The sequence below is a fragment of the Zingiber officinale genome, chromosome 3B (genome assembly GCF_018446385.1).
Source record: "Zingiber officinale cultivar Zhangliang chromosome 3B, Zo_v1.1, whole genome shotgun sequence".
NCBI classification, from domain to species: Eukaryota; Viridiplantae; Streptophyta; class Magnoliopsida; order Zingiberales; family Zingiberaceae; genus Zingiber; species Zingiber officinale.
This window is the reverse complement of record NC_055991.1, coordinates 105196825-105222781: the sequence shown is the minus strand read 5'-3', so window position 1 is coordinate 105222781 and position 25957 is coordinate 105196825. Positions and strand designations below refer to the sequence as shown.

Sequence of the window (25957 nt, the reverse complement as noted above, 5' to 3'; positions counted from 1 at the left end):
AACCAAACACTATTTTTCAGAAAAAGTACGGGGGCGTTTGGTACGCGCGTTTTCCATTTTCATTTTCTGGAAAATGCGCGTTTTCTGAAAAACGGTGTTTGGTTTGCGTTTTTCGCGCACGTTTTCTAAAAAATTGGCTATCGTTTTTTAGAAAAACAGAGAATGACAAAAAGTCGTTTTCTGTTTTCTAGAAAACGTGCGTTTTCCAGAAAATGAAAATGAAAATGGTGCAAACCAAACGCACCCTACGTTTTTCAGAAAATGAAAATGAAAAACGCGCGTACCAAACACACCCTAAGGTTTTTCTTGATTCCGGAGTTAACGATTTTTTTTATCAAAAATACCCTCCGATAAGAAAAAACGTGAAAAAAATGAGAAAAAACATGAAAAATAAAAAAATGTTTAAAAAAATTACAAATTTAAAATTTTTTAAAAATAAATAATTTTAAAAATAAAAAATTAAAAATAAAAAAAATCTAAAAAATAAAAAAAATTTAAAATTAAAAATATTTTTTTTTAAAAAAATATTTAAAAAATAAAAAAATTAAATAAAATAAATAAATAAATAAAAATTATAAAAAATAAAAAAAATAAAAAATAAAAATATAAAAAACATTAAAAAAATAAAAAAAACACATAAAAACGTAAAAAAATATACAGAAAAAAAGTAAAAAAACATAAAAAAATTAAATAATAATAATAATAATAATAATAAGTATAGTTGATTTGGTAACTTAGGGTAATACAGTAAAATATTAAACTAGGATATTCATTAAAACATTCAAATAAATAAGTTTTTATTACATTACCTAAGTTAAACCAAACCATACTTGATTATATTTTATTGTTCATAATCTTAATTATATTACCTGATAATCACATAATTAAAATTATATATGATAATTTAAATCAAACATACCCTAAAAATTATCTACAGCAGAAGTCTTTTTTTGAGATGTCATTACTGAGGTGGTTCCATAAAAGCTTCCTCCGGCAAGAAGGACTTTATCTTCTTGGGGGTTTGTTAAATTTAGTTTTTTTAAAAATAATTAAATAGTAAATAATAATAATAATTTGTTAGAAAATGTGAGACCATGAAACATATGAAAGCATAAAAGAGTAGTTTGAAAGATTTTTTTTTAATAATGGAGAGGTATAGGAGGATTTTTATGGTTGACGTTGGCGGATATGGCAACGAGGAGCTCTAACCACGGTGGATGTAACAGCTAACTCTACTCCGTGAGCCACCACTCCTCCGCAAGTGGCATCGTTATCCTTTCCGCCGCCTCTGTTGGTGGCGTCAGCCCTAGTTCTCCATGGGTCACTAAGTTCCGGGTGGTGACGCCATCACATCATACCGGAAGCCCAACGCCCCCGGCTCCAGTCTCATCGGCCAGATCAATCTCCACGTCACCGAGCCGCGTCAAGTCCCCTGAATTAACGGTCAGAATCTTCCCTGCTGCCGGTTGCAGGTGTTCTCCGGGAAACACTGCCCTCTCTCTCTCTTCCTCCTCCCTTGCCCATCGATTCTTCTTCCCTCAATTTTTTCAGGTTTAATTCTCGATTTTCGTATATTTTTCGGTGGAATTTTTTGCCCACGGGAGGCGATGAAGGCAGGAGCGCTGGTGCCGGCGGCGGAGGAGAGGGAGGTGGGGAAGAAGGAGCAGAAGGGGGAGGAAATCAAGTCGGCGAATGGAAAGGATGAAGGTTACGAGGTCGGTGAGGACGAAGTGGAGGACGAGGACGAGCTGGAGGAGATTGAAGATCTGGATGACGTCGATGATGACGGAAACGTCGAAGGAGAGGAAGATGACGACGAGGACGATGAGGACGATGTGGGTGACGACGACGACGACGACGACGACGACGATGACGATGTAGAGGAGGTCACGCCTCAGGGATTTCGCCCCCCAGCGCATGTAGTGGAAGACGACGATGCTGAGGACGAGGACGAGGACGAAGGTGGCGAAGGCGGTGATGGGGACGACGACGACAACGACGACGATGATGACGACGAGGAACCAGAGGTATGCTCCTTACTCGACCTCTCTGATCTGCTAATCCTTCTGCTTCTTGACATAGATTAATTGCTCGATCTCGCTTCAGTGCCTACTAGTTGATTACTTGTGTGTTTTTTGTTCAAAATTTCCAGATCTGGAATCGGTTCCTAGTTTTCCATCTAATCGTATAACGAAACCAACCTATTCTCTGTTCTAGAAATTTCTACGCAGCTTATGCTCAATAGTCTCGTCGGTGTATTTGCACTCCTCTCGAAGAATCTCTTTACAAATATGCACTGCTGATCTTAATTCTTCTAACTATTTGTTTGAAGAACTATTTGTTACAAATATTCTTCTTCTTTTGCGTGAAAAACTATTTTTTTCTCAATTTCTTTCCGCAGATTATATGCCGTAATCTGTTTCCGGTTAGAAGTTAGGATGGTTAAATCAGGATAACTTTTTTGTTGCTTGTGTTTTCTTTCAACAAAACTCGAAATTGTTTTACAATTTTTTTTCCCTGCTGTGACATAGTGTGCTGAAACTAGCTGACCTAATTATACTGAGTTGGTGACAATTTGTTATCCCTGCTATTTAATCTCTCCTTTTCATGCTTATTTTTAAAGAACTATTGATACTCCGTTAGCAATCTTTCCATTCTCTTTAGTAAATTTAGATCTTTATGTTGTAAATTCCAGATTTCATTGTTTCTTTTGGATGTCCTGCAGTGGTTGGAATTTCTGTTGCTCATCCTGAACTTTGAGCATCTGATTCCATTTCATACTTTCATCTTGCTTCCTGAAATATTCAGCACTATAATTGCCATCCTTCTGCATGGGTTGTTCCAAGTTGTCTTGTGGTTCATACTATGATGCTATGTCCATTGTTCTTCCTTACTATCTACCCTTTTATGGTTATTGTTTTCGACTTGTCCTGAATCAGTAAACTGAAATTTGCCTTTTCCATTGAAATAAAAAGAAAAGAAAGGCAAATTTAGGTCAAAGGAGGATGTAGGGTTGCTTACCTAAGTGTTGATTCCTTTTTAGTTTGTAGACAGTTGTTCTTCAGTTCCTCTGAAAATGATGATACATTAGCATTTTTGGATTGTTCTGCTTGCTGTTTATTTTCAGGAGGGGCTCGGAACTGAACATCTTGTGCAGGCAGCTGATGAAGAAGATGAGGACAAGGCTTTTGTTGAAGATGATTATGCAGACGTTGGAGGCTTTGACTCTGTAAACGATGGCCCATCCTCGAAGAGGAAACACTCTGATAGGGATGATTCAGATGATGAAGATGACGACGATGATGATGATGAGAAGCCGCCAAAGCGATAATGCATTGTTGATCCTATCTCTTCCAACTGACTTCTATATGAGTTGATTTGGTAAGCTTCATTGTTTGGAAATGTGGATTTGTACAAGCTAGGGACTTTTAAGAAATGGTGATTGGCATATGAAACTTGTTTTTATGTCTTTCTTGAGGCTTGGAATTTTCATTTAGTTCAATGTTGACTGGCTTTGTTTGTATTCGTATGCTCCCCTATATTTTCCAATGCTCTGTTTTGTTTTTAGAATTACTCTATATATGACTATAAACATTTCTACAGAAAATTGTCGACCTTTTTCTATTTTAAATAGATTAAATTGATCGAGTGAATCAGTTAAATCTATGGGTTCGGTCATATGCAATTAGTAAAAGATTTTCTTACTCGTTCATTAGTTGAATACTAAATTTAGAAACTCAAAAATAATTGTTGGTCATACGAAAATGCCTAAATTTAAAGCAGCGACCGGTTTACAGTTCATAAACGGTCAACAACTGCTACAATTCACCAATCCAACGGCCTTATTATTTCCCGCCACAGTGACGCCGGAGCTCCCTATCCGCCTTCTTGCTTTTCTCTGCCTCATCTCCGCCTTGCCTGCTGCCAGCGCCTTTTGTGTTGCTCGGAATGTCTCCGATTCCATCGCCCTTCCCGACCACGCCATTCCCAATGGCGGAGGCCCGATGCCGTCCAAGCCCCGCTCGGACCCACGCCGGCGGCGGCAGCTCCTGCTGGCATCCATCATCCATGACTGCCGCATCTCTAATGATGCGATCACCTTCCTATGCAGCAAGATTGACTATTGTTTCGACCCCACAGGTCATCCGAGTTGGTATGTGGTGGGATGCTTGCCACATGAGGTCGCGGGGTCGAAACTCAGGGTAGTCGGGACGTAAATCCCCGGTCCCTGTGCAACTCACCCCATCTACCACATACTCACTCAGGATGCTGTGATTTACCTCCCTCGTGATGGCCTTGGGTCGGGTGCGGCGGGGGCGCTGAGGGCGAGCGATTTCACCTTTTGCCACAAGATTGACTATTGCTTCCCCTTGGACGAGTCTAGATGCTAGCATATGAGATGTTGTCATCATGAGATCTGAGGTTCGAATCTTGGTAAAGTCGAGGTAAATATCTTCCTTATGTGCTAGTCACTATTCCAAATGTTAGTAGTCGCCTGTGATTTACCTCCTCCGTGTTGATTCTGGGATGGATTGGTGGGGGCGTTGATGACGAACATATTCATCTTTTGCCACCAAAATTGACTACCCCGATGGGTGCTTGTTGTCAGTTTGTCCCCTGGCGGGCCACCGCCGATCCACGTAGCGTTGAGTGCGCTGAGCCTGCAGATGAAGGCGTGCCAGAAGTCGGTGAAGGTGGCGAAGGTGGTTGCGGGGCATGCGGCGGTGGTGAGTCCCGGGATGAACTATCAGACGGCGAGCAACCTGCAGGTGTGCAGTGGCAGCTACGATGACGCGCTGGACAACCTGAACGGCGCGAGGATAGCGGTGAAGGCGCAGGACAAGGGGACGATGAACAGCATGCTCAGTGCACTGGTCACCGACTTCTCCACCTGCGAGGACAGTTTCTCGGAGATGAATGCGCGGTCGCCACAGGCCGCCGCCGACAAATTGCTCACCAAGATGGCCAGCAATTGCCTCGCTCTCGCCTCCTTGCTCTGAGCTGCTGCTTCATCAAATTCTACAATTTTCAGATCAAGCTCTGCTTCTTCTAGCTCTGTTCCATTTTTTTTTTTCGACATTTATGAGTTTTTTTTTAAACTTTTCCTAACCTTAGAAGAAAATTTTTAAACATTAATGTCATTATCGTTTATATTTTAAATGATCATTAGCTATGTTCATACACGATAAACTCGTATCATTATTTAATATTCAAAGTCTCATTAATTTCGTATTAACTTTTAAACTCGGTCTTAGTTAGTTTAGGGTAAATGTGGATTATTTTCTTTAACATGAAAACCCTTAGACTACTTAAACATCTCATTCTATTACATTCTATGTTGTTCGGTCCATTCATTGAGGATTAACCTTAAATTTATGCCTCCAAATGACTTTGCATTAAGGTAGTGACACTTTTTTTTTTTTTTGTTAAATCATTCAAACCCGATTAATCTTAAACGTGAGCTATCTTTCTTTATATATATATATATATATCAATTAAGATAAATTATCCCCATTAACAAATAAAGTTATCTAAATTAAAAATATATATTAAATTTTTGTAGATAACTCCGCCCATGATGATCAGTCATAGCCGGTTCCAAGCCCGGATAAAGGAGGAGGGTTACGTTAGGTTGCCAGCCAGCGTCAAACTATGACAAATATTCAATGAATGAATCAATTAAACTATTGTGCTAATGCTAGGTTGTTCCCCGGAAGGAACGCGTTGCAGAGTTTGACTGTAACGTCTCGGCAAGGACCGCTACATCTCTAGAACTCGGGTGTAGTGATAAATATGCAAGAATTCGCACTACAGGGTCCGACTGTAACGTCTCAGCAAGGACCGCTACATCTCCATGAGAATTTGGGTGTAGTGTTAATGTCACGCCCCAGAGGAGTCCCTGTCCGAGAAAATTTCGGTAGTATCTCCCCTGTACGGTGGACAATCTGAAACTTTTCTACAAGCACTAAATACCTCAGCCACATGCGGCTGGAATAATAACAACAAAATAAACCATCACCACGCAGTTTATATAAGTAAACAGAAAGATAATACCCTGACTCGAAATCAACCCTACTCCACTACACTCGTAAAGCTCAAATCCGACGAACTCACCTCTTCTGCCGTCCAAGCAGGCATGTAGTAGAATAAAACCAACTCATACCAAAACCATCAACGATAAGAATCCATACACAATCCATAAGTAAAACCAACATAAGACTAAGTCCAAAACATAGTCAAATAAGAAACAAAACAAAACCAAAAGACAACTACAGCGGGTGGTCTGCAGGGGACTAGCAACTGGAACTCTCTCCTGACAGCATCATCCTGAAATATAACAACAATGGAGGCGGGGTGAGTCCAACACTCAGCAGGTACAACTGATATACAAAGTAGGGAAACAACACCTAGCACTAATCATGCGTACAGTCTCCTGATAAGAAAGATAAAAATGCATCTGAAGTAAACAGGAGAATACTGTACTAACCAGGTCCTGAGTATAAGGTCAAACAGTCCGAGGGATAAGGAAATCCTGTATGCATGTCAAACATAGGTATCCAAACAATATGCAGCATATAAATGTAGCAAACACAAACACAAGCAATAAATGCATCATGCATATGATGCCAATGATGCGTCCTGGTCACCCCTGACGTCAGTCGATCATCTCACACAATAGTGAGGCCGAGTGGGTAGGGCTGTGACAACCGTGCACTCTGTCGTCACTACTCCTGATGAGTGACCGAGTGGACGGGATGCTGTCGGAGTACACCTATCCTCCTACCCCAAATCATAAATGGGGGAGCGCAATGCTCTCAACTCCCGGTACACGATGACGGGGAGGAATCCCTACCGGCTAACACGTTGCATCACGCTACCCATGAGCGGACCAACGGAGCCAAACAAAGTCCCTGCTGCAACACACACTGCCTGAATCGACCACTAACCCATGAGTGGTGGTGTGTGCAGATCCATGTAACTGGCGATGTGCTCAACAATAATGGAGTGAACTATCACACATGCATATGGTGCATGGCAATAACCATAAAAACATCCTGACCTAATCCATATATATAGAAAAGTGCACCCTAGGTCAACGAATCATATCGAATCAAAGGTACACAGAAGGTATAAAAACCTAGGTCCGGAACATGGTGAAGCATGGTATATCACTACCCCCTATAAGCATGTATAAACAAATAAAGTATACATGGGATGCAAATCAAGCAATCAATCAATCATGTATCAGATAATGGGTAGTGACTAACCGAAACAAATAAAGGACATAATTAATGCAACTTGTTAAATTCACTACTATGTATATCAAATGACATAAGTCAAAAGTACCCGCCTCCAATAGGAAAAGTCCAATCAGTCCAAATCCGACGTCGAGATACTCGTCTCGCGTCAAGGTCCTGTATAGCAAACATAATGTCTAGTTTAGCTATTTCTATCATTCCAAAATTAGCCAAATTAAATTCTAATCCAATTTAAGAAGTTATAAATTGGATCCAACTAATCCATCCAACACAATTAACGAACCTTAACTAAATAAAAATCAATTGGTCCACTAGGGTTAGTTCCTTAACCCTAATCATTTCTTATCGCCCCAATAACCCTATCCTTTTCACAGCTAGAATTAAATCTAGTTTGTATTCAAAATTACCTCCTCCACTTACCTAATTCTGAAACCTCAACCGGTAACGTTGCTGCCGGAACATAGGTAGTTGTTGGAACCCAAGAAATAACCTGCGGTTCACTATCTATATCAAAATAGAGCTTAAGAAATCATCACATTAATGATAACATAATTCTAGATAAATCTGTGCACCTCACCTTCAATCACAGCCAAGGCAATTTACTGCCGGAGAGGATTAGCGCTGGGAAATCAAGTACTCCACAGCACAAAATCCTGGTAGAACAAACCCTTAGTGCTGTAATCAAAGGAATCAAGAAGAAAATCAAGACTAGGGCTCGGCAGAACCTGGTGGCCGGTGAAGGTGGGTCGGCGTCGGCACAGAGCTCCAAAGAGGAAAAGGGCCTCGGCACTGGGTGGTCGGCTTCAGTGCCAGGATACGGGAGAACACAAGCAGTGGTACTCGGGTGCCGGCGATCGGGGGTGGCCGGCGCTACTCAAGTGACTGGCGACAGCACTCAGATAGCGACGCAGGAAGAGATGAAGGGTCGGCACAGGAAAGGCAGCCGGCTGTCGGCGCTAGGCACCGGGGAATGCGGCGCTGCTCCGTGCGTCGCCGGCGACTAGGGCGCAGGCTGCAGTGGCTTGGTGTCGCACAAGAGGGCAGCGCCAGAGGAGGAAAGAATCAAGAGGGTGGCTCGACCGGCAGTGGCTCGCGCTCGCCGGCGCTTGGGCAGGGACGGAGGAGAAGAGAAGAGCGGCGACGACGGAGATGCTAGGGCTGAGAGGAGAAATCGCCGAGCGAAGAGAAAGGTTAGGGCGCGCGAGAGGAATAAGAGAAAAAGAAAAAGAATAAGAAAATAAAAAGTTAAAGAAAATAAAACTTTTCCTCATTAAAACAGGGTATAGCCTAAACAAGCTTTTCCGGACCCCGTTTTTATCCCCGTTAACTTGTCCGTACGAGCTCCGAAAAATTCCCGAAAATTTCCAAAAATTCCGGAAAATTTCCTTATTAATATTCGCCTATTTTCGGTATTTTACAGTTAAATAAGCAAAAGTTCTCACACCATAGGTTAGATAAGAACAAATATGATAGGAAAACTAATAATCTAAGATTTGGAACATGGAATATAGGAACTCTCACTGGTAAATCAATGGAGGTAGTAGATATGATGATTAGGAGAAAAATTAGTATTTTGTGTGTACAAGAGACAAAATGGATAGGCGAGAAGGAAAAGATGATAGAGAACTCGGGTTTTAAGTTATGGTACACTAGAAAGAGTAAAACAAGAAATTGAGTGGGTATCATTATAGATAGTTTGTTAAAGGATGAAGTTGTAGGAATAGTTAGAAAAGGGGATAGAATTATAGCCCTTAAGATAATAGTGGCGAAAGAAACTATGAACATAATTAACGTATATGCACCACAAGTAGGATTAGATGAAGCTACCAAATCAAGGTTTTGGGAGGACTTAGATGAAATATTACAAAATATTCCACCGAATGAAATGATTTTAATAGGAGGTGATCTAAATGGGCATGTCGGAGTGAAAAATGAGGAATATGAGAGAGTACATGGGAGTTATGAGTTTGGAACGAGGAATGAGGAAGGGAAAATTATATTAGATTTTGCGATAGCATATGACCTTATATTAGCTAATACATTTTTTAAGAAAAGAGAAGAACACTTAGTCACATTCAAAAGTGGGAATAATAAATCACAAATTGACTTTCTTATGGTTAGGAAGAAGGATAGAAAGATTTGTAAAGATTGCAAAGTCATCCCTAGAGAAAGCTTAACTACCCAACATAGGGTAGTAGTGTTGGATATACGCCTCAAACATAGTATCAATAGAAAGAAAATATATACAATTCCTAGAATTAAGTGGTGGAAGTTAAAGGATGGGAAACAAAATATATTTAAGGAGAAGGTAGAAGTACAAGCATTAGGTGAAATATACGATGACTCTAATACAACATAGGATAAGATGGTATCAAAGTTGAAAATAGTAGCTAAGAGTGTACTCGGTGAGTCAAAGGGACATGCACCACTAAGTAAAGAATCTTGGTGGTGGAATGAGAAAGTACAAGAGAAAGTGAAGGAAAAACGAATAGCTTATAAGGAATTATATATTTGTAAGAACGAGAAAAACTTAAAAAAATATACAATAGCCAAGAAAGAAGCTAAGAAAGTAGTGAGTGAAGCAAAAAATGAAACTTTTGAACGCTTATATCAAAAATTGGATACAAAAGAAGGGGAAAGAGACATTTATAGAATAACTAAAGTGAGAGAAAGAAAAACAAGAGATCTTAGCCAAATAAAATGTATTAAAGATAAATGTAATAGGGTATTAGTAAATGATGGAGAAATAAAAGAGCGGTGGAAGAGGTATTTTCATCAACTTTTTAATGAACGTTTAGGTGACCAACTTAACTTAGGTAATTTAATTAGGTCAAATGAGCATAGAAATTTTAATTTTTATCGTAGAATTCAAACTTCAGAAGTAAAACAAACTTTAAATGATATGTACAATGGAAAAGCCGTTGGACCAGATGATATTCCGATAGAGGTATGGAAGTGCTTAGGGAAACAAGGTATTGAATGACTTACAAAATTATTTAACATGATATTGAAAATGAAAAGATCGTCTGATCAATGGAGGATAAGTACTCTAGTTCCCTTATATAAGAACAAGGGAGACATACAAAATTGTACAAACTATAGGGGTATTAAACTAATGAGTCATACTATGAAACTTTGGGAAAAAGTAATAGAAAAAAGATTAAGGAAGGAGACCACAGTGACAGAAAATCAATTTGGATTCATGTTTGGAAGGTCGATAATAGAAGCTATACATCTCCTTAGACAATTAATTGAAAAATATCGAGAGCAAAAACAACATCTGCACATGGTATTCATTGACTTAGAAAAAGCTTATGATAGAGTCTCAAGAGAAATTATATGGAGAATTTTAGAAAAGAGAGGTATTAGCGTAATATATATTGAACTAATTAAGGATATGTATGAGGATGTAACGACTAGAGTAAAGACTTCAGACGGAGTAACTGAAGCATTTCCAATAAAGATATGGTTACATCAAGGATCAACCCTAAGCCCCTATCTTTTTACACTAATTATGGACGAACTTACGATGCACATTCAAGACACAGTACCGTGGTGCATGTTGTTTGCAGATGATATTATTTTGGTAGATGAGACACGTGAAGGAGTAAATGCTAAGCTAGAATCTTGGAGGGAAACACTAGAAGGGAAATGCTTTAAGCTTAGTAGATTAAAGACAGAATATATGAAATTTAAATTTAGCAATATTAGAAGTAATGAAACAATTGTTAAGATAGGAGAGGATGAGTTGCCCGGAACCGAGAGATTTAAATATTTAGGATCATTTTTACAAAATGATGGAGGGATTGAGAGAGATGTCTTACATAGAATACAAGCAGGATGGATGAAATGGAGGGGAGCGTCGGGTGTTTTATGTGACCGTAAAATACCTCTTAAACTTAAAGGTAAGTTCTATAAAACCGCAGTTAGACCTGCTATGTTATATAGAGCTGAATGTTGGGCTATGACTCGAGCACATGAGCATAAGATGAGAGTTGCAGAGATGAGGATGTTAAGGTGGATGTGTGGACATACGAAGATGGACAAAATAAGGAATGAGAACATTAGAGAGAAAGTCGGAGTTGCATCTATTGAGGACAAACTCCGAGAGACACATTTACGATGGTACGGACATGTACTTAGACGACCAATAAATGCTCCAGTTAGGCGATGTGAAACTATGATAAACATGCACATCAAACGAGGAAGAGGACGACCAAAAAAGACTTGGTTAGCAACAATAAAACAAGATAAAATTTATTTAAATATAGATGATGATATAATAGGAGATAGAGCTCAATGGCGTAAAAGGATTCATACAGTCGAACCCACCTAGTGGGAAAAGGCTTGGTTGTTATTGTTGTATTAAATTTTTGTAGATGTTGATCAAAATTGTAATAAGTATTGAATCTATAACAATATGTTTAGCTATTGGTTATTGGTCTTAGAAAAGAAAATTTGAATACTTACTAATGATTAATCGTAAGTTTTATTTAGAGGAGATTTTTTTATAATAATCGTAATTGAAAATTGAACAAAAAACAACTGAATGTCTTTATTGTTACACCACAACCCCATGGGTCCTATTATTAATTCCCTTAATAATGGTTCATATTAAGGGAATTAATTAAAGAAATATTGCTAATATTTGTACACTTAAATTCATCAAACAAGATACAATAAGTGTCCTTAACATAGCTTATTAAGATACTTCATCTCATTTGGGCAAATTAAATTATCAAATTAAAAAAAAACTCAATGCAATGTCTCATGCATTGTCCTAAATTACAATACAGATTTGCATACAAATAATTGATCACAAAGTTTACCATGTCAATTTTATATCACTATAAAATATTTTGCAAAAGGAATTATTTTAATTGCAAATAAATAAATATGAAGTGGTAAAGTGCAAAATTACTGACATTAATGGTAAGAATTGACTTCAAACAAGTGTCATAGTGAGAGATAGGGAATAATATCAAGTGTGATCAATTAATCAACATATTTGACCAAATCTAGTTTTTACAAGGAAACTTAATTTGATCAAACTCTTTTGATTAAATACTTATTTCTCCAATTGTTCCACCCTAAATCTACAAATGTTCATGTGATTTAATCATAATTTAGGTCTTAAAATTTAATCATTAAGAACTTGGGTATGAACCAAATTGATTATTATTTAAGTTTGAATTCGATTGGAAAAAAATAAGGTGTGAATTGTCTTAATTTACAATTTTACCAAAAATATAATTGATTTTCTTAAACCATTTCGGTTTCAAACTTAATCAATTAACGCTTTTAATTAATCCATATAATGGAAAAAACTCACGTTTGTATCGTCTTCTAAACTTTAGTTATGTAGCCCCGGTTGTAATGATTAGGTATCTAATAGATAAGTAAAGAATTTAAGGTTTAAATATTAACTACGGTGTATTGTAGGAGGTTTTTTCTCCGGTAAGAAGCGGGCCTAAAAATATTGATCATTTGGATGATTCTTTATGAGTACTTCCTGATTTATCCTGATAATCGGTAAGAAATTTTTATAGGACCGAATGAATGATATCCAGGATTAATAGGTTCGAAAAATTGAATATTTAGATTATAAAAAAACAAAATTTTAGTTATAAGTTAATTTCTAATAATTAAAATTTGAAGACTATTTTTTTTAATTTTCGACTCAAAGATCATTGATAGTTGATAAATTGTAAACATTTGAACGGGACAATTTAATCTCGTGCAATCCTTATTTCAACTTTAAATTTCTCTTCGAAAGGGATAAATGAGCCGAAGATGATTGTAAAATATCGAAAATAGGCGAATATTAATAAGGGAATTTTTCGAAATTTTTGAAAATTTTTCGGGAATTTTTCGGAGCTCGTACGGACGAGTTAACGGGGATAAAAACAGGGTGCGGGAAAACCTGTTTAAGGTACCCATTTAAATGAGGAAAAGTTTATTTTTCTTTTTCTTTTCCTTTCCATTTTCTTTTCCCTTCTATTTTCTTTTTCTTTCTTCCCCGACGCCGTTCCTTGCGGTTCTTCCCCTCGCACCGATCTGCCCTAACTGTTGCCGGCCGCGGTGATTTCTCCAACCCGACGCATTCCTTGCGCCGATTTCCTCTGCCCTAGCTTGCACCCGAGCACCGCCGCACCTCTGCCCTAGGTGACGGCCAAAGGAGGAGAGGACCGTGCCCTAGTTGGGTTCACAGCCGCCGCCGCTCCTTTGCCCTAGCCTCAGCCGACGCCCTTTTGATCTCCACTGCTCTCCTCTTCTGCCCTTCTTTTGGGTTGTCACGGAGATCCCAAATCACGCTGAGCAGCATCGCGCCATCTCCTCCCTGCGCCGATTGACATTTGGGTAGCATTTCACCTCACCGGAGCAGTGGTGTTGCCGTGCTTGTTGTGCCCTAGCCGGAGTCGCCCGTGCCCTAGTCTTGTGTACACACTGCCTTCCACTCGATCGCTGTGGAAACAACTGCTGTCGTGGGCTGCCGTCACCAGAAGGGAGGAGTTGCCGAAGGAAATTGGGGATCTGTTACTGACCTCATCCCTCTGTCCTTGCTCATACTCACGGAGCTAAGCTTCCCTCACGCACCTTGCGGCCGAGTTTGAGGTGATCACCAGCCTTGACTACTGATTTAGGTAAGTGGATGTGGAATGGTTGGTTTGTGTATCTGGTTGAGTGTGGGATTGCTAATTTAGAGTATATGGTTTGGTGGACAGCAACTTCACCAGTTTCAGCTACTGTTGCTTGCTGTCATCGTCGGAGAAGAAGGTCAGGTAAAGATCCTTTTAACTACAACAGTAATGTAGATGTAGATTTTGGTATATTACTATAAGGATTCCTAATTAGTGGAATTATGTTTATGTTGATTAGGGTTCTCCCTAAGTAGGTTGGACATTTTCTTTAGCTATTTAATTCATTTGAATTTAGCTAAATAAAACTATACATGTACGATTATTACAGGATTCAGATTCAGAACGAGCACATCGACGTAGAGGTTGATTAGCTCGATCTACATTGGAGGCGGGTACCTCTTGACTTATCTTTTATGATATTGTCTTTGGATATGCATAGTATTTTATAACTATAAGCAATGAACATGTTGTCTTTGGTATGTCATTGTTTGATATCCATAGCATGTTAGGTTTATCGCCTGTGACGTATCCGTGCTTATATCATGTGATTTATTGCCATGAGTACTGTATTACCATGAGTATCTTAGTTTCTAGAATAAGTGACATACCATGTTTTACTGAGGTTAGTACTAGGTTCTGGACTTTTGGTTTCAGTCATGTGTATCGAGATTGTCTGATACTTAGGTTTTATGCCATGACTGGCTTGTGTACCTCTATTTGTATATCATATATGATTCGTGTACCTAGACCTTGGTTCTTGATATGTGCATATTGTTGGTACATATGTTATGGAAGGAGATATGTTTAGGATCTAGGTTGCTATACCATAGAGGACCTGTAAGCCCTAGATCCGTGGATTTACCTACTGATACTGTGGTACCCATATTATGTATATATGGATTTTTCTATGCTGATCAGGATATTCCATACTTATTATGTTCAGGACATAATTTTTTGATATTCTATCGACCATGTACTATAGATTTTGGTATGTGACCATCGCTTTTCGGACCCATTTTGTATATATGGATATGGTTTGTTGATCGTTTTTGTTATGCGTAGTGACATGCATCATGATTGCATCCTTTGTGCGATTATCGGCTCCACTATGGTTGAGCCCATCGCCATTTGTACTGCATACACCCCCACTCATGGTTTAGTGGTATATCGTGCGGTGTGTGGCGGTTCTACTGTTTAGCTCCGTTGGTCATATGACCAGTGGTAGCCGTGATCGATTCGCTCTGTTTGGCTCCGGCATGTAGTGTAGCGTAGTAGCCGTGACGGTGGACTCGTTTGGCTCGTTGGTCGGAGACTCGGTAGTGGCCGAGAGATATCCTCCCCGTCATCGTGTACCGGGAGATGAGAGCATTGAGCTCCCCCATTTATGATTTGGGGTCACAGGACAGGAGTACTCCGACAGCATCCCGTCCACTCGGTCACTCATCAGGAGTAGTGACGACAGAGTGCACGGTTGTCACAGCCCTACCCACTCGGGCTCACCATTTGTGTGTGAGATGACTGACTGGCGTCAGGGGTGACCAGGACGCATCATTAGCATCATATGCATTGATGCATTTATATTTTTATGATTGTGTTTTGCTGCATTTGGTTGCTGCATTTTGGTTGGATACATACTTTTGACCTGCATACAGGATTATTGAGACTTTCGGTTTGACGACCTTTTTGTCTGGATAGGAGTTCCTGGTGAGTACAACTTCCTCAGTTACCTTTCAGTTTTGCGTATTCCCTATATATGATTAGGAAGCTGTATTCCATGATTGTTGCTGTTAGATATATCTTACTACCCATGTCCATTGGTAATCGCTGAGTTGTTGAACTCACCCCCGTTGATACTATCTTTTTCAGGTACCAGGTTTGGTTTTGGTGTCGCTTGGAGTATCCTGTCTGCTGGTCCCCACGTCACATCAGAGGACTTATCGATTTCACGTATGTTTTGTTTGTTTATGTATCAGTTTGTTAGCTTTGTACTCCGGTTTTGTTTTTTGGAGTATTGATGTCGTTATGTGGTATTTTGTATTTGTTGTTGGTTGTGTAAGCCTAGCCGGCTAGCAGTTTTGTGTTTGGTTTGTATATGGTTTCTATCGTTTTCCGTTGTGTTTTGGTTTTGGTACAGCCGAGTGGGCTGCTTTATTATTAACTGCGTGGTGTTTGTTTTCTTTTATTGTTATTATTCCAGCCGCATGTGGCTGAGGTATATAGTGCTTGTAGAAAAGTTTCAGATTGTCCGCCGTACAGGGGAGATGCTGCCGAAATTTCTTCGGACAGAGATTCCTCCGGGGCGTGACAATTTAGTGGTATCAGAGCAGGTATACGATACTTGCTATGTGTTCTGGATTTTGAGATTTATCTGATACCAATTTATTTGGTATCAGAGCTCAGATTACGAATCTTATTTTCGGTGTTTCGGATTTCGTGATTTGATTTTCTCGATGTGACTTTTCGGGACCTGGCAGCAGCAGGACATCTCCAAGCTATAGGAGGTATGTTGGTATATGATATCCTACCTTTTTGATTAGTTTATGCCTTGTTCACTATTACAGTCTATGACATGTATTTGTATTCTTTATTAGTACCTGTCTAGTTGATATAGCATATACTTTATGTGTTAGGTAAATCACTGATTAGGGTAGACCTTGGTAGAGATTAAGGGCTACAATTTCTGATGATTTATCATATCATACACCAGTAGTTTTTAGCTTCTGTTATTACTAGTTGGTTAGCAGATTGAGGCACATACCAGCCTCTGCTATTATTAGCTGGGTAGTGGATGGTATCTATATCTTTATGTTGACCTAGCCAGTAGTATACCATGTTATCTTAGTTAATTTCATCAGTAAATTTTGGGTTACTCTTGTTAGATTGGTCAGTAGAAGTCTGATTTACACTTGTTGATTTGGGTAGTCATATATTGATATACCTTAGTTGTTTGTGGAGGATTAAGGTATTCTTGATTAGTTAGTAGATGACTTATTTAGTTTTGTTGGTTTGATCAGTAGAGGACAGTCATACTCTATTTTAGAGGTTCGAATCGTTGGGTTATTTGTGCTTAGTATGGTATTTAGAGCACATTTGAGTACATGTTTTGTACTGACGTGGAAAAGATTGAATTGACAGTATACCATTGTCGATTTGGGTCAGTCTATAGAGGATCGATGTATCCTATTCCATGTGGACTTTAATTTTTGACTGTATGTACCTAGTGGGATAACTTAGAAGGTGACCCTACCGTTTCAGAATGTCAGGTTGATTGGGTCAAATATGTTGATTATCCCTAACCTTGTTTCGTGTACATATGATTGTAATGAGTTGTAGGAGTTCTCTGATGGTTAGTTCATTTGCAGGAAGTGTGAGTATTCACATCTAGATATGGTTATTGTATGTTCCTTGTGGATTATAGCTTTTTAGTTAGTTGTACGTGTCTGATTGACATATTGGAGGTATCTTATTGATTTAAATCTGTGTAGTGGTATGTGCACATGGGTGTGAATGTCATGTTGGAAGTATCTTGTCGACTACATCAGTGTTGTGATATGTACATATGTGTTTGGTGTGGTATCTGAGGTATCTTGTTGATTATGTGTGATTTGTGAATGCACCTGGGTTTTAGTATGCCTTATTGGAAGTATATGTTGATTATGCTCTTGGCATATGTGTATATTTGTCATGTGAGTGTTGTTTGAGGGGTATTGTTGATTTTACCTACGATGATATATGCACACGGGTTCGGTATACATTGTTGGAGGTATCACGGTGATTTGTACCTATGATGTGAGTATTTTTGGTGTGTATCAATTGGAGGATTATGTCGATCGTACATATGTTGTGTGTGCATGTGTGTCAGATGTATGGTTGGTAGCATCATGATGATTCTACCTATGTTAAATGTAGAATATTAAATGTCTACATTATGATATTGGTTGTTTTACCCTGTCAACTAATTCTCCCATTAGTGGGTGACCGACCCACTAGGAGGATGATAAAGTTGACTATGAATTTGATTTGCTTACTGGGTGGTTATACCCTAGGCTACCCACAGTGATCTGTGGTAGAGAGATCTCGTGCAGTCTCTAGCTAGATAGTTAGGTGTTTTGGGCACTTATGTATTGTTGTGGTAGAGCGTAGCTCTCACATAGTCTGGATTGTTGTGGTAGAGCGTAGCTCCCACATATTTAGGGATTGTTTTGTGATGGAACGTTCCATATATTGCGGATTGCTTGTAGCGGAGCATTGCTCCCATGTTTGTTGTAGATATATATTTTGGATTATTTGGAGTGGAGCGTTGCTCCCACATATGGAGGATTCCTTGTAGTAGAGCGTTGCTCCTACATATATGGTGTTTCGTGTGATGAAGCGTTGCTCTCACACTGGAGGATATATTCTTTGGTGATTTATATCGTTGGTGATCAGATCTATTTATTGTTGAGGATCTTATGGTTAGGAATGTCTGTGATACGGACATTATGTGTCTTGGTTTTACCATTAGTGCTTGCAGTGCCCTAGATGTTATCATGGACTCGATGATTTGGGTATCCCTAGAATGTTGGGATCAGTTTCCATTGTCTTTGTTGACGATGTTGTGATCTATTTCGGATCCGCGGTGAGTCACGTACACCACCTTTGCTTAGATCTAGAGATGTTTTGACGAGAACATCTATATGTGATGATCAGTAGTGCTTATTTGGATCGTCTTATGTGATGATGATTAGGACACGCGGTCACCAGTAGGAGTATACCGTGGTTCCACAGGAGATCGAGGTTGTTACCGTTGGGAGTAGACGGAGTCGATATAAGAGGCTCGCAACTTCCTTTTTTTGGCTCGATATTTCCGGAGATACGTTGAGGGTTTCTCTCGGATAGCTATGTCACTGACACGCCTGTCCTGGAAAGGCGTGAAGTTTCCTTGGACTGAGGATGACAAGACCAGCGTCTAGGAGCTGAAGCGGAGACTGGTGTCGGCTCCGATTTTGGTTTTACCTTTTGAAGAGGACGGATTTATGCTCTATACCGTCACATCTATTTAGGGTTGAGCGTTGTTCTGATGCAGCACGACAGGGCAGTATCCCATGCTTCTTGACAGTTGAAAGAGTATGAGGAGAACTACCCTGTACATGATCTGGAGCTAGTCGCCATTATTTTTGCCATGAAAATTTGGCGACATTATTTATATGACGTTACATTTGAGATTCTCACTGACCATAAGAGTCTCAAATATCTGTTTACTTAGAAGGAACTTAATCTCCGACAGAGGAGATGGATGGAATTTCTGAAGGATTATGATTGTACCATTAGCTATTACCCGAGGAGAGCTAATGTGGTTGCCGATACACTTAGCAGGAAGTCCAGAGGGACTTTAGCTTGCCACCGAGTGGTGGTCACAGACTTGATTTAGGGATTCTCCGAATTGTGCCTTGAGGAGTGGGGACGGACAGAGCAGGGTATTCTGGTTACCATGGTTGCTCAGTCGTCGATCAGGACGAGGATCCGAGAGCCCTAGGCTGTTGATCAGTATTTGCAGTTTATTTGCAGTCAGATAGCTTCCGGGCAGTAGACCGAGTTCACACGAGACGAGGAGGGTATTATATACTTCCGAGGCAGATTATGCATACCCCAGTCTTATCTGGTCTTGCAGGAGCTACTTCATGAGACTCATCGCTCTCGATTTGCGATCCATTCAGGTGGAACCACATGTATCGAGATTTGAAGCGTTCCTATTGGCGGAACAGTGTGAAGAAAGACATCACAGATTTTGTAGCAAGATGTCTTGTCTGTTAGAAGGTGAAGGATGAGCACCAGATACCTGCCGGATTGTTTCAGCGGATTTTTATTTCCTGAGTGGAAATGAGAACATAATACTATGGACTTTGTGGTGGGTTTGTCGAGGACACGACGAAGTATGCCGCGATTTGGGTTATCGTTGATCGATTAACCAAATCAGCGCACTTCCCAGAAGAGTTATGCTGACCGGAGTCAGAGACTTTTAAAGTTCTCCATTTGCGAGCAGGTATTTTTGTGAATTTCACCCACGAAAAGGGGTGAAGAAATTGGCCTCAGAGGTAAGTTAGCCTGCGATACATTGGACCTTTCCAGATCTTGGAAAGGGTTGGAGCGGTAGCTTATCGTTTAGTGCTACCACCAGCGTTGGCGGGCGATCACGACGTATTCCAGGTGTCTATGCTGATGAGGTATATATCCGACTCGACACATGTGCTGACAGATATCTCAGTTTCTATTCAGCCTGACGTCACCTATGAGGAGATTCCGGTACGGATTCTAGACCGGAAAGAGCATTAGTTACGGAACAAGACTATTCGACTGGTTAAAGTCGGATGACAGTATCATTTGGACGAGAAGGTTATTTGGGAGCTCGAGGATACTATCCGAGCTCGATACCCCATTTTTCATTTGAGATATGTGATTTTATTTACCGTTCAGCATGTATACTCGTTACTTGTTGTTAGTATTTGTTGATGGTAGATAACGAAATTTGGGGACCAAATTTTTATTAGTGGGGGAGAATGTAAAATACCGAAAATAGGCGAATATTAATAAGGGAATTTTTCAGAATTTTTGGAAATTTTCCGGGAATTTTTCGGAGCTCGTACGGACGAGTTAACGGGGATAAAAACGGGGTGCGGGAAAGCCTGTTTAAGGTACCCATTTAAATGAGGAAAAGTTTATTTTTCTTTTTCTTTTCCTTTCCATTTTATTTTCCCTTCTATTTTCTTTTTCTTTCTTCCCCGACGCCGTTCCTTGCGGTTCTTCCCCTCGCACCGATCTGCCCTAACTGTTGCCGGCCGCGGTGATTTCTCCAACCCGACGCATTCCTTGCGCCGATTTCCTCTGCCCTAGCTTGCACCCGAGCACCGCCGCACCTCTGCCCTAGGTGACGGCCAAAGGAGGAGAGGACCGTGCCCTAGTTGGGTTCACAGCCGCCGCCGCTCCTCTGCCCTAGCCTCAGCCGACGCCCTTTTGATCTCCACTGCTCTCCTCTTCTGCCCTTCTTTTGGGTTGTCGCGGAGATCCCAAATCACGCTGAGCAGCATCGCGCCATCTCCTCCCTGCGCCGATTGACATCTGGGTAGCATTTCACCTCACCGGAGCAGTGGTGTTGCCGTGCTTGTTGTGCCCTAGCCGGAGTCGCCCGTGCCCTAGTCTTGTGTACACACTGCCTTCCACTCGATCGCTGTGGAAACAACTGCTGTCGTGGGCTGCCGTCACCAGAAGGGAGGAGTTGCCGAAGGAAATTGGGGATCTGTTACTGACCTTATCCCTCTGTCCTTGCTCATACTCACGGAGCTAAGCTTCCCTCACGCACCTTGCGGCCGAGTTTGAGGTGATCACCAGCCTTGACTACTGATTTAGGTAAGTGGATGTGGAATGGTTGGTTTGTGTACCTGGTTGAGTGTGGGATTGCTAATTTAGAGTATATGGTTTGGTGGACAGCAACTTCACCAGTTTCAGCTACTGTTGCTTGCTGTCATCGTCGGAGAAGAAGGTCAGGTAAAGATCCTTTTAACTACAACAGTAATGTAGATGTAGATTTTGGTATATTACTATAAGGATTCCTAATTAGTGGAATTATGTTTATGTTGATTAGGGTTCTCCCTAAGTAGGTTGGGCATTTTCTTTAGCTATTTAATTCATTTGAATTTAGCTAAATAAAACTATACATGTACGATTATTACAGGATTCAGATTCAGAACGAGCACATCGACGTAGAGGTTGATTAGCTCGATCTACATTGGAGGCGGGTACCTCTTGACTTATCTTTTATGATATTGTCTTTGGATATGCATAGTATTTTATAACTATAAGCAATGAACATGTTGTCTTTGGTATGTCATTGTTTGATATCCATAGCATGTTAGGTTTATCGCCTGTGACGTATCCGTGCTTATATCATGTGATTTATTGCCATGAGTACTGTATTACCATGAGTATCTTAGTTTCTAGAATAAGTGACATACCATGTTTTACTGAGGTTAGTACTAGGTTCTGGACTTTTGGTTTCAGTCATGTGTATCGAGATTGTCTGATACTTAGGTTTTATGCCATGACTGGCTTGTGTACCTCTATTTGTATATCATATATGATTCGTGTACCTAGACCTTGGTTCTTGATATGTGCATATTGTTGGTACATATGTTATGGAAGGAGATATGTTTAGGATCTAGGTTGCTATACCATAGAGGACCTGTAAGCCCTAGATCCGTGGATTTACCTACTGATATTGTGGTACCCATATTATGTATATATGGATTTTCTATGCTGATCGGGATATTCCATACTTATTATGTTCGGGACATAATTTTTTGATATTCTATCGACCATGTACTATAGATTTTGGTATGTGACCATCGCTTTTACAGTACCCATTTTGTATATATGGATATGGTTTGTTGATCGTTTTTGTTATGCATAGTGACATGCATCATGATTGCATCTTTGCACGATTGTCGGCTCCACTATGGTTGAGCCATCGCCAACATGTATCTGCACACACCCCCACTCATGGTTTAGTGGTATATCGGGCGGTGTGTGGCGGTTCTCTGTTTGGCTCCGTTGGTCATATGACCCGCGTGGTAGCCGGCAGTCGCTCTGTTTGGCTCCGCTGGCATGTAGTGTAGCAGCGTAGCCAGCAGACGGTGGACTCTGTTTAGCTCCGTTGGTCGGAGACTCGGGTAGCCGGCAGAGATATCCTCCCCGTCATCGTGTACCGGGAGATGAGAGCATTGAGCTCCCCCATTTATGATTTGGGGTCACAGGACAGGAGTACTCCGACAGCATCCCGTCCACTCGGTCACTCATCAGGAGTAGTGACGACAGAGTGCACGATTGTCATAGCCCTACCCACTCGGGCTCACCATTTGTGTGTGAGATGACTGACTGGCGTCAGGGGTGACCAGGACGCATCATATGCATTGATGCATTTGTATTTTTATGATTGTGTTTTGCTGCATTTGGTTGCTGCATTTTGGTTGGATACATACTTTTGACCTGCATACAGGATTATTGAGACTTTCGGTTTGACGACTTTTTTGTCTGGATAGGAGTTCCTGGTGAGTACAACTTCCTCAGTTACCTTTCAGTTTTGCGTATTCCCTATATATGATTAGGAAGCTGTATTCCATGATTGTTGCTGTTAGATATATCTTACTACCCATGTCCATTGGTAATCGCTGAGTTGTTGAACTCACCCCCGTTGATACTATCTTTTTCAGGTACCAGGTTTGGTTTTGGTGTCGCTTGGAGTATCCTGTCTGCTGGTCCCCACGTCACATCAGAGGACTTATCGATTTCACGTATGTTTTGTTTGTTTATGTATCAGTTTGTTAGCTTTGTACTCCGGTTTTGTTTTTGGAGTATTGATGTCGTTATGTGGTATTTTGTATTTGTTGTTGGTTGTGTAAGCCTAGCCGGCTAGCAGTTTTGTGTTTGGTTTGTATATGGTTTCTATCGTTTTCCGTTGTGTTTTGGTTTTGGTACAGCCGAGTGGGCTGCTTTATTATTAACTGCGTGGTGTTTGTTTTCTTTTATTGTTATTATTCCAGCCGCATGTGGCTGAGGTATATAGTGCTTGTAGAAAAGTTTCAGATTGTCCGCCGTACAGGGGAGATGCTGCCGAAATTTCTTCGGACAGAGATTCCTCCGGGGCGTGACAATGATATTATTCATGTAAAGCGATTCACTATTATCAACCCTATAGAAAAATATAAGTAGGTAAATTAGGAAGAGCATTTTACTTTAATATGGAAAGGTTATATACTCAACAAGGTATTTTTGTATATATTAAAAGTTAATTTCAAAATTTATTAGAGCACACACTTATGCTAGTACCAACTGTAACAATTTGGATAAACCTAGCTAATAGGGTGAGTTTACTTTTAAAAAGGTGAAATGACTAGTAATTTATCTGGCAAAGAGTGACTCAATGTTCTTTACCATCGACCTCACGACGAGATGAAAAAAGTAAATCATGATAATTGAACGATCTCTCTAGGTGGGAGAAATTTTATCCCCTAAAGGATTATTCCCCCAGAAATTCAATTCATACTCTCATATGATAATCTACCATCTAAATATCAATTTAACTATATTCGTGGAGGTGAAATGACTAGTAATTTGTAATCAAAACAACTAATGTCTTACTGGTTCAAGAGGTCAACTAATCACCAATCTAGATCAATTTCATATATTTATTTCAACACTTTTTAGCATCCACCTGGACCTAACCCCAAACCAGGTTTGGCCAGGACCCAGTCGACCCCATAATCAAGTCAACAGACCAGTTGCCCACTAACTTGGGTCGTCGGGCTGAATCGTAACCGACCCAACAGATGTTGGGCTGGTTACGGTTCTAAGCCCCCAAAAATTGATGGATCATCGGTTTGGCCCGTCAGTTCCAGTTTTTTTATATATGTATCCGTTTAGCCGTTAGAAGTTCCTAGTTGTTGGGGGGGGGTGAGGATGATTTTTTTCTATATTTTTTTAACAGTTAAGATCATTTGACTATCTTTTTTTCAATGACTATGATTTAATGTCCATTACTATCCAAACTCTATAAATAGAGAGCTCATTTCACATTTTCATATACATCTTATCTACTCTCATTCTCAATTTCGCATTCTTTATACGTTTTCAACTCCAAGTCTCCATTTCTACACACTTTCATTTCCAACTTTAAACTATAATGGAAGGAGGACGTGGAGGTTCATCATCTCAATCTCGGAAGGGAAAAGAAATAGTGAATTTGCATGAGGACCCCAACATTCAATCCACTGATGATGAGACCGAGTACCTTTGGACACTTAAAATACAAGGAAGTACTAATGCAATTACTTCCAAGGTCCGAGAAATTTCTCCTATAAAATCTTCTATTTTTATTAAATATTTTAAAAATATCACTCTTTCATCAGGAGAATTGTGTACAAAATGTAAGTGTTGTAATGCTTCATAGAAATTCTAAGCTAGTGGCTATGAGTTGTTGAAACGATATGTAGAAATGAAGTACCTGATAGAATATGGACTCAATTGTTCTCAAACATAATTATCTATATTTTCTTCAACTAGCAGTAGTACTGATTCTGAGTTATTTTTATATTCTGATGATAAATTAAGAGAATTATTATCTAAATTTGTTTCTATAGAATATCTTTCTTTTAGTTTTGGATCTAAAGACACATTTAAAGATTTTTGTAAAGATTCTCTTAATCCATATGCTAAATGTGTTTTTAGGACTACAATTACTCGTATAATTAAAAAATTAGTAAAATATTTAAAAAATTAATTGATGAATTTAGTAAATTAAATATCAAAGTTTTTTCTATATTCTGATAATTGGAGATAAAGGGGGTGATTAGCTTCAATCGCTTCTTCAGCAAAAAACACTCGAAGCAATGTTAACATCTGAATTTACTTGGTATTTGTTGGTTGTTACACAGAATATCGTACCGGTTCCCCTGTATAAAAATTTTGTACAAGTCCTGAACCATACCTAACAACCTATTGTGTTCTTTAGAAAATAAATATGGAATCGCAAACAGAACTTAACATTATTGATTCCAAATTTAACTTATCTGTTCTTAGAGGTTTAGACTTGGATCGCAAACGATGCTTAACATTATTGATCCAAATCCACCCATGTTAAAAATTTAATTAAATATTAATTTCAGAGATCGGCTTCCAGGTTAAACATGGTGAGACACTAGACCTTCTTGGATATGGGAGCAACCACCACTTACTAGACAAAGCCTTTCAACGAAATTTAATATTTAATTTCCTTATAGTAACTCTAAGTTTAACCAAAAAGAACAATCGAATCACAAGATCGAAAAAAAATAAAAGAACACAAACTCGAATCACAAATTCGAAACCTAGAATCATATGCCTCTTGTGTTTGGTATTTCAAAATCTATACAAAGAAAACTAGTATGCTGCGGAATATAATTACTAGTTATACCTTTCTTTGTAAGCAACAACCTCTTGATCTTCTATCATATTCCTCTTCTTATTTCGGGCGTTGTGTGGGCAACGATC

At 39.6% G+C, this 25957-nt stretch overlaps 1 protein-coding gene across 3 annotated transcripts; it reads left to right on the top strand.

The window, feature by feature from the left end:
- Positions 1-1123: 1123 nt before the first annotated feature.
- LOC121967214 (acidic leucine-rich nuclear phosphoprotein 32-related protein 1-like) lies at positions 1124-3549 on the top strand. 3 transcript variants are annotated; one of them, XM_042517301.1, is made up of 3 exons: positions 1129-1472; positions 1552-2027; positions 3128-3549. In XM_042517301.1, exons 2-3 carry the CDS (start codon positions 1608-1610, stop codon positions 3329-3331), a joined length of 624 nt encoding a protein of 207 aa, XP_042373235.1. In that variant the 5' UTR covers positions 1129-1472; positions 1552-1607; the 3' UTR covers positions 3332-3549. The 3 variants fall into 3 exon arrangements, with proteins under 3 accessions (XP_042373237.1, XP_042373235.1, XP_042373234.1); XM_042517303.1 differs by having other exon boundaries at positions 1124-2027; positions 3158-3549; XM_042517300.1 differs by having other exon boundaries at positions 1129-2027.
- The last annotated feature ends 22408 nt before the right edge of the window (positions 3550-25957 follow it).

Excerpts from the sequence above, each read along its gene's own strand:
- LOC121967214 (XM_042517301.1), top strand. The coding sequence starts at position 1,608 with ATGAAGGCAGGAGCGCTGGTGCCGGCGGCGGAGGAGAGGGAGGTGGGG. Across the intron at positions 2,028-3,127 it reads ATGACGACGAGGAACCAGAG|GAGGGGCTCGGAACTGAACA; the intron begins GTATGCTCCTTA and ends GTTTATTTTCAG.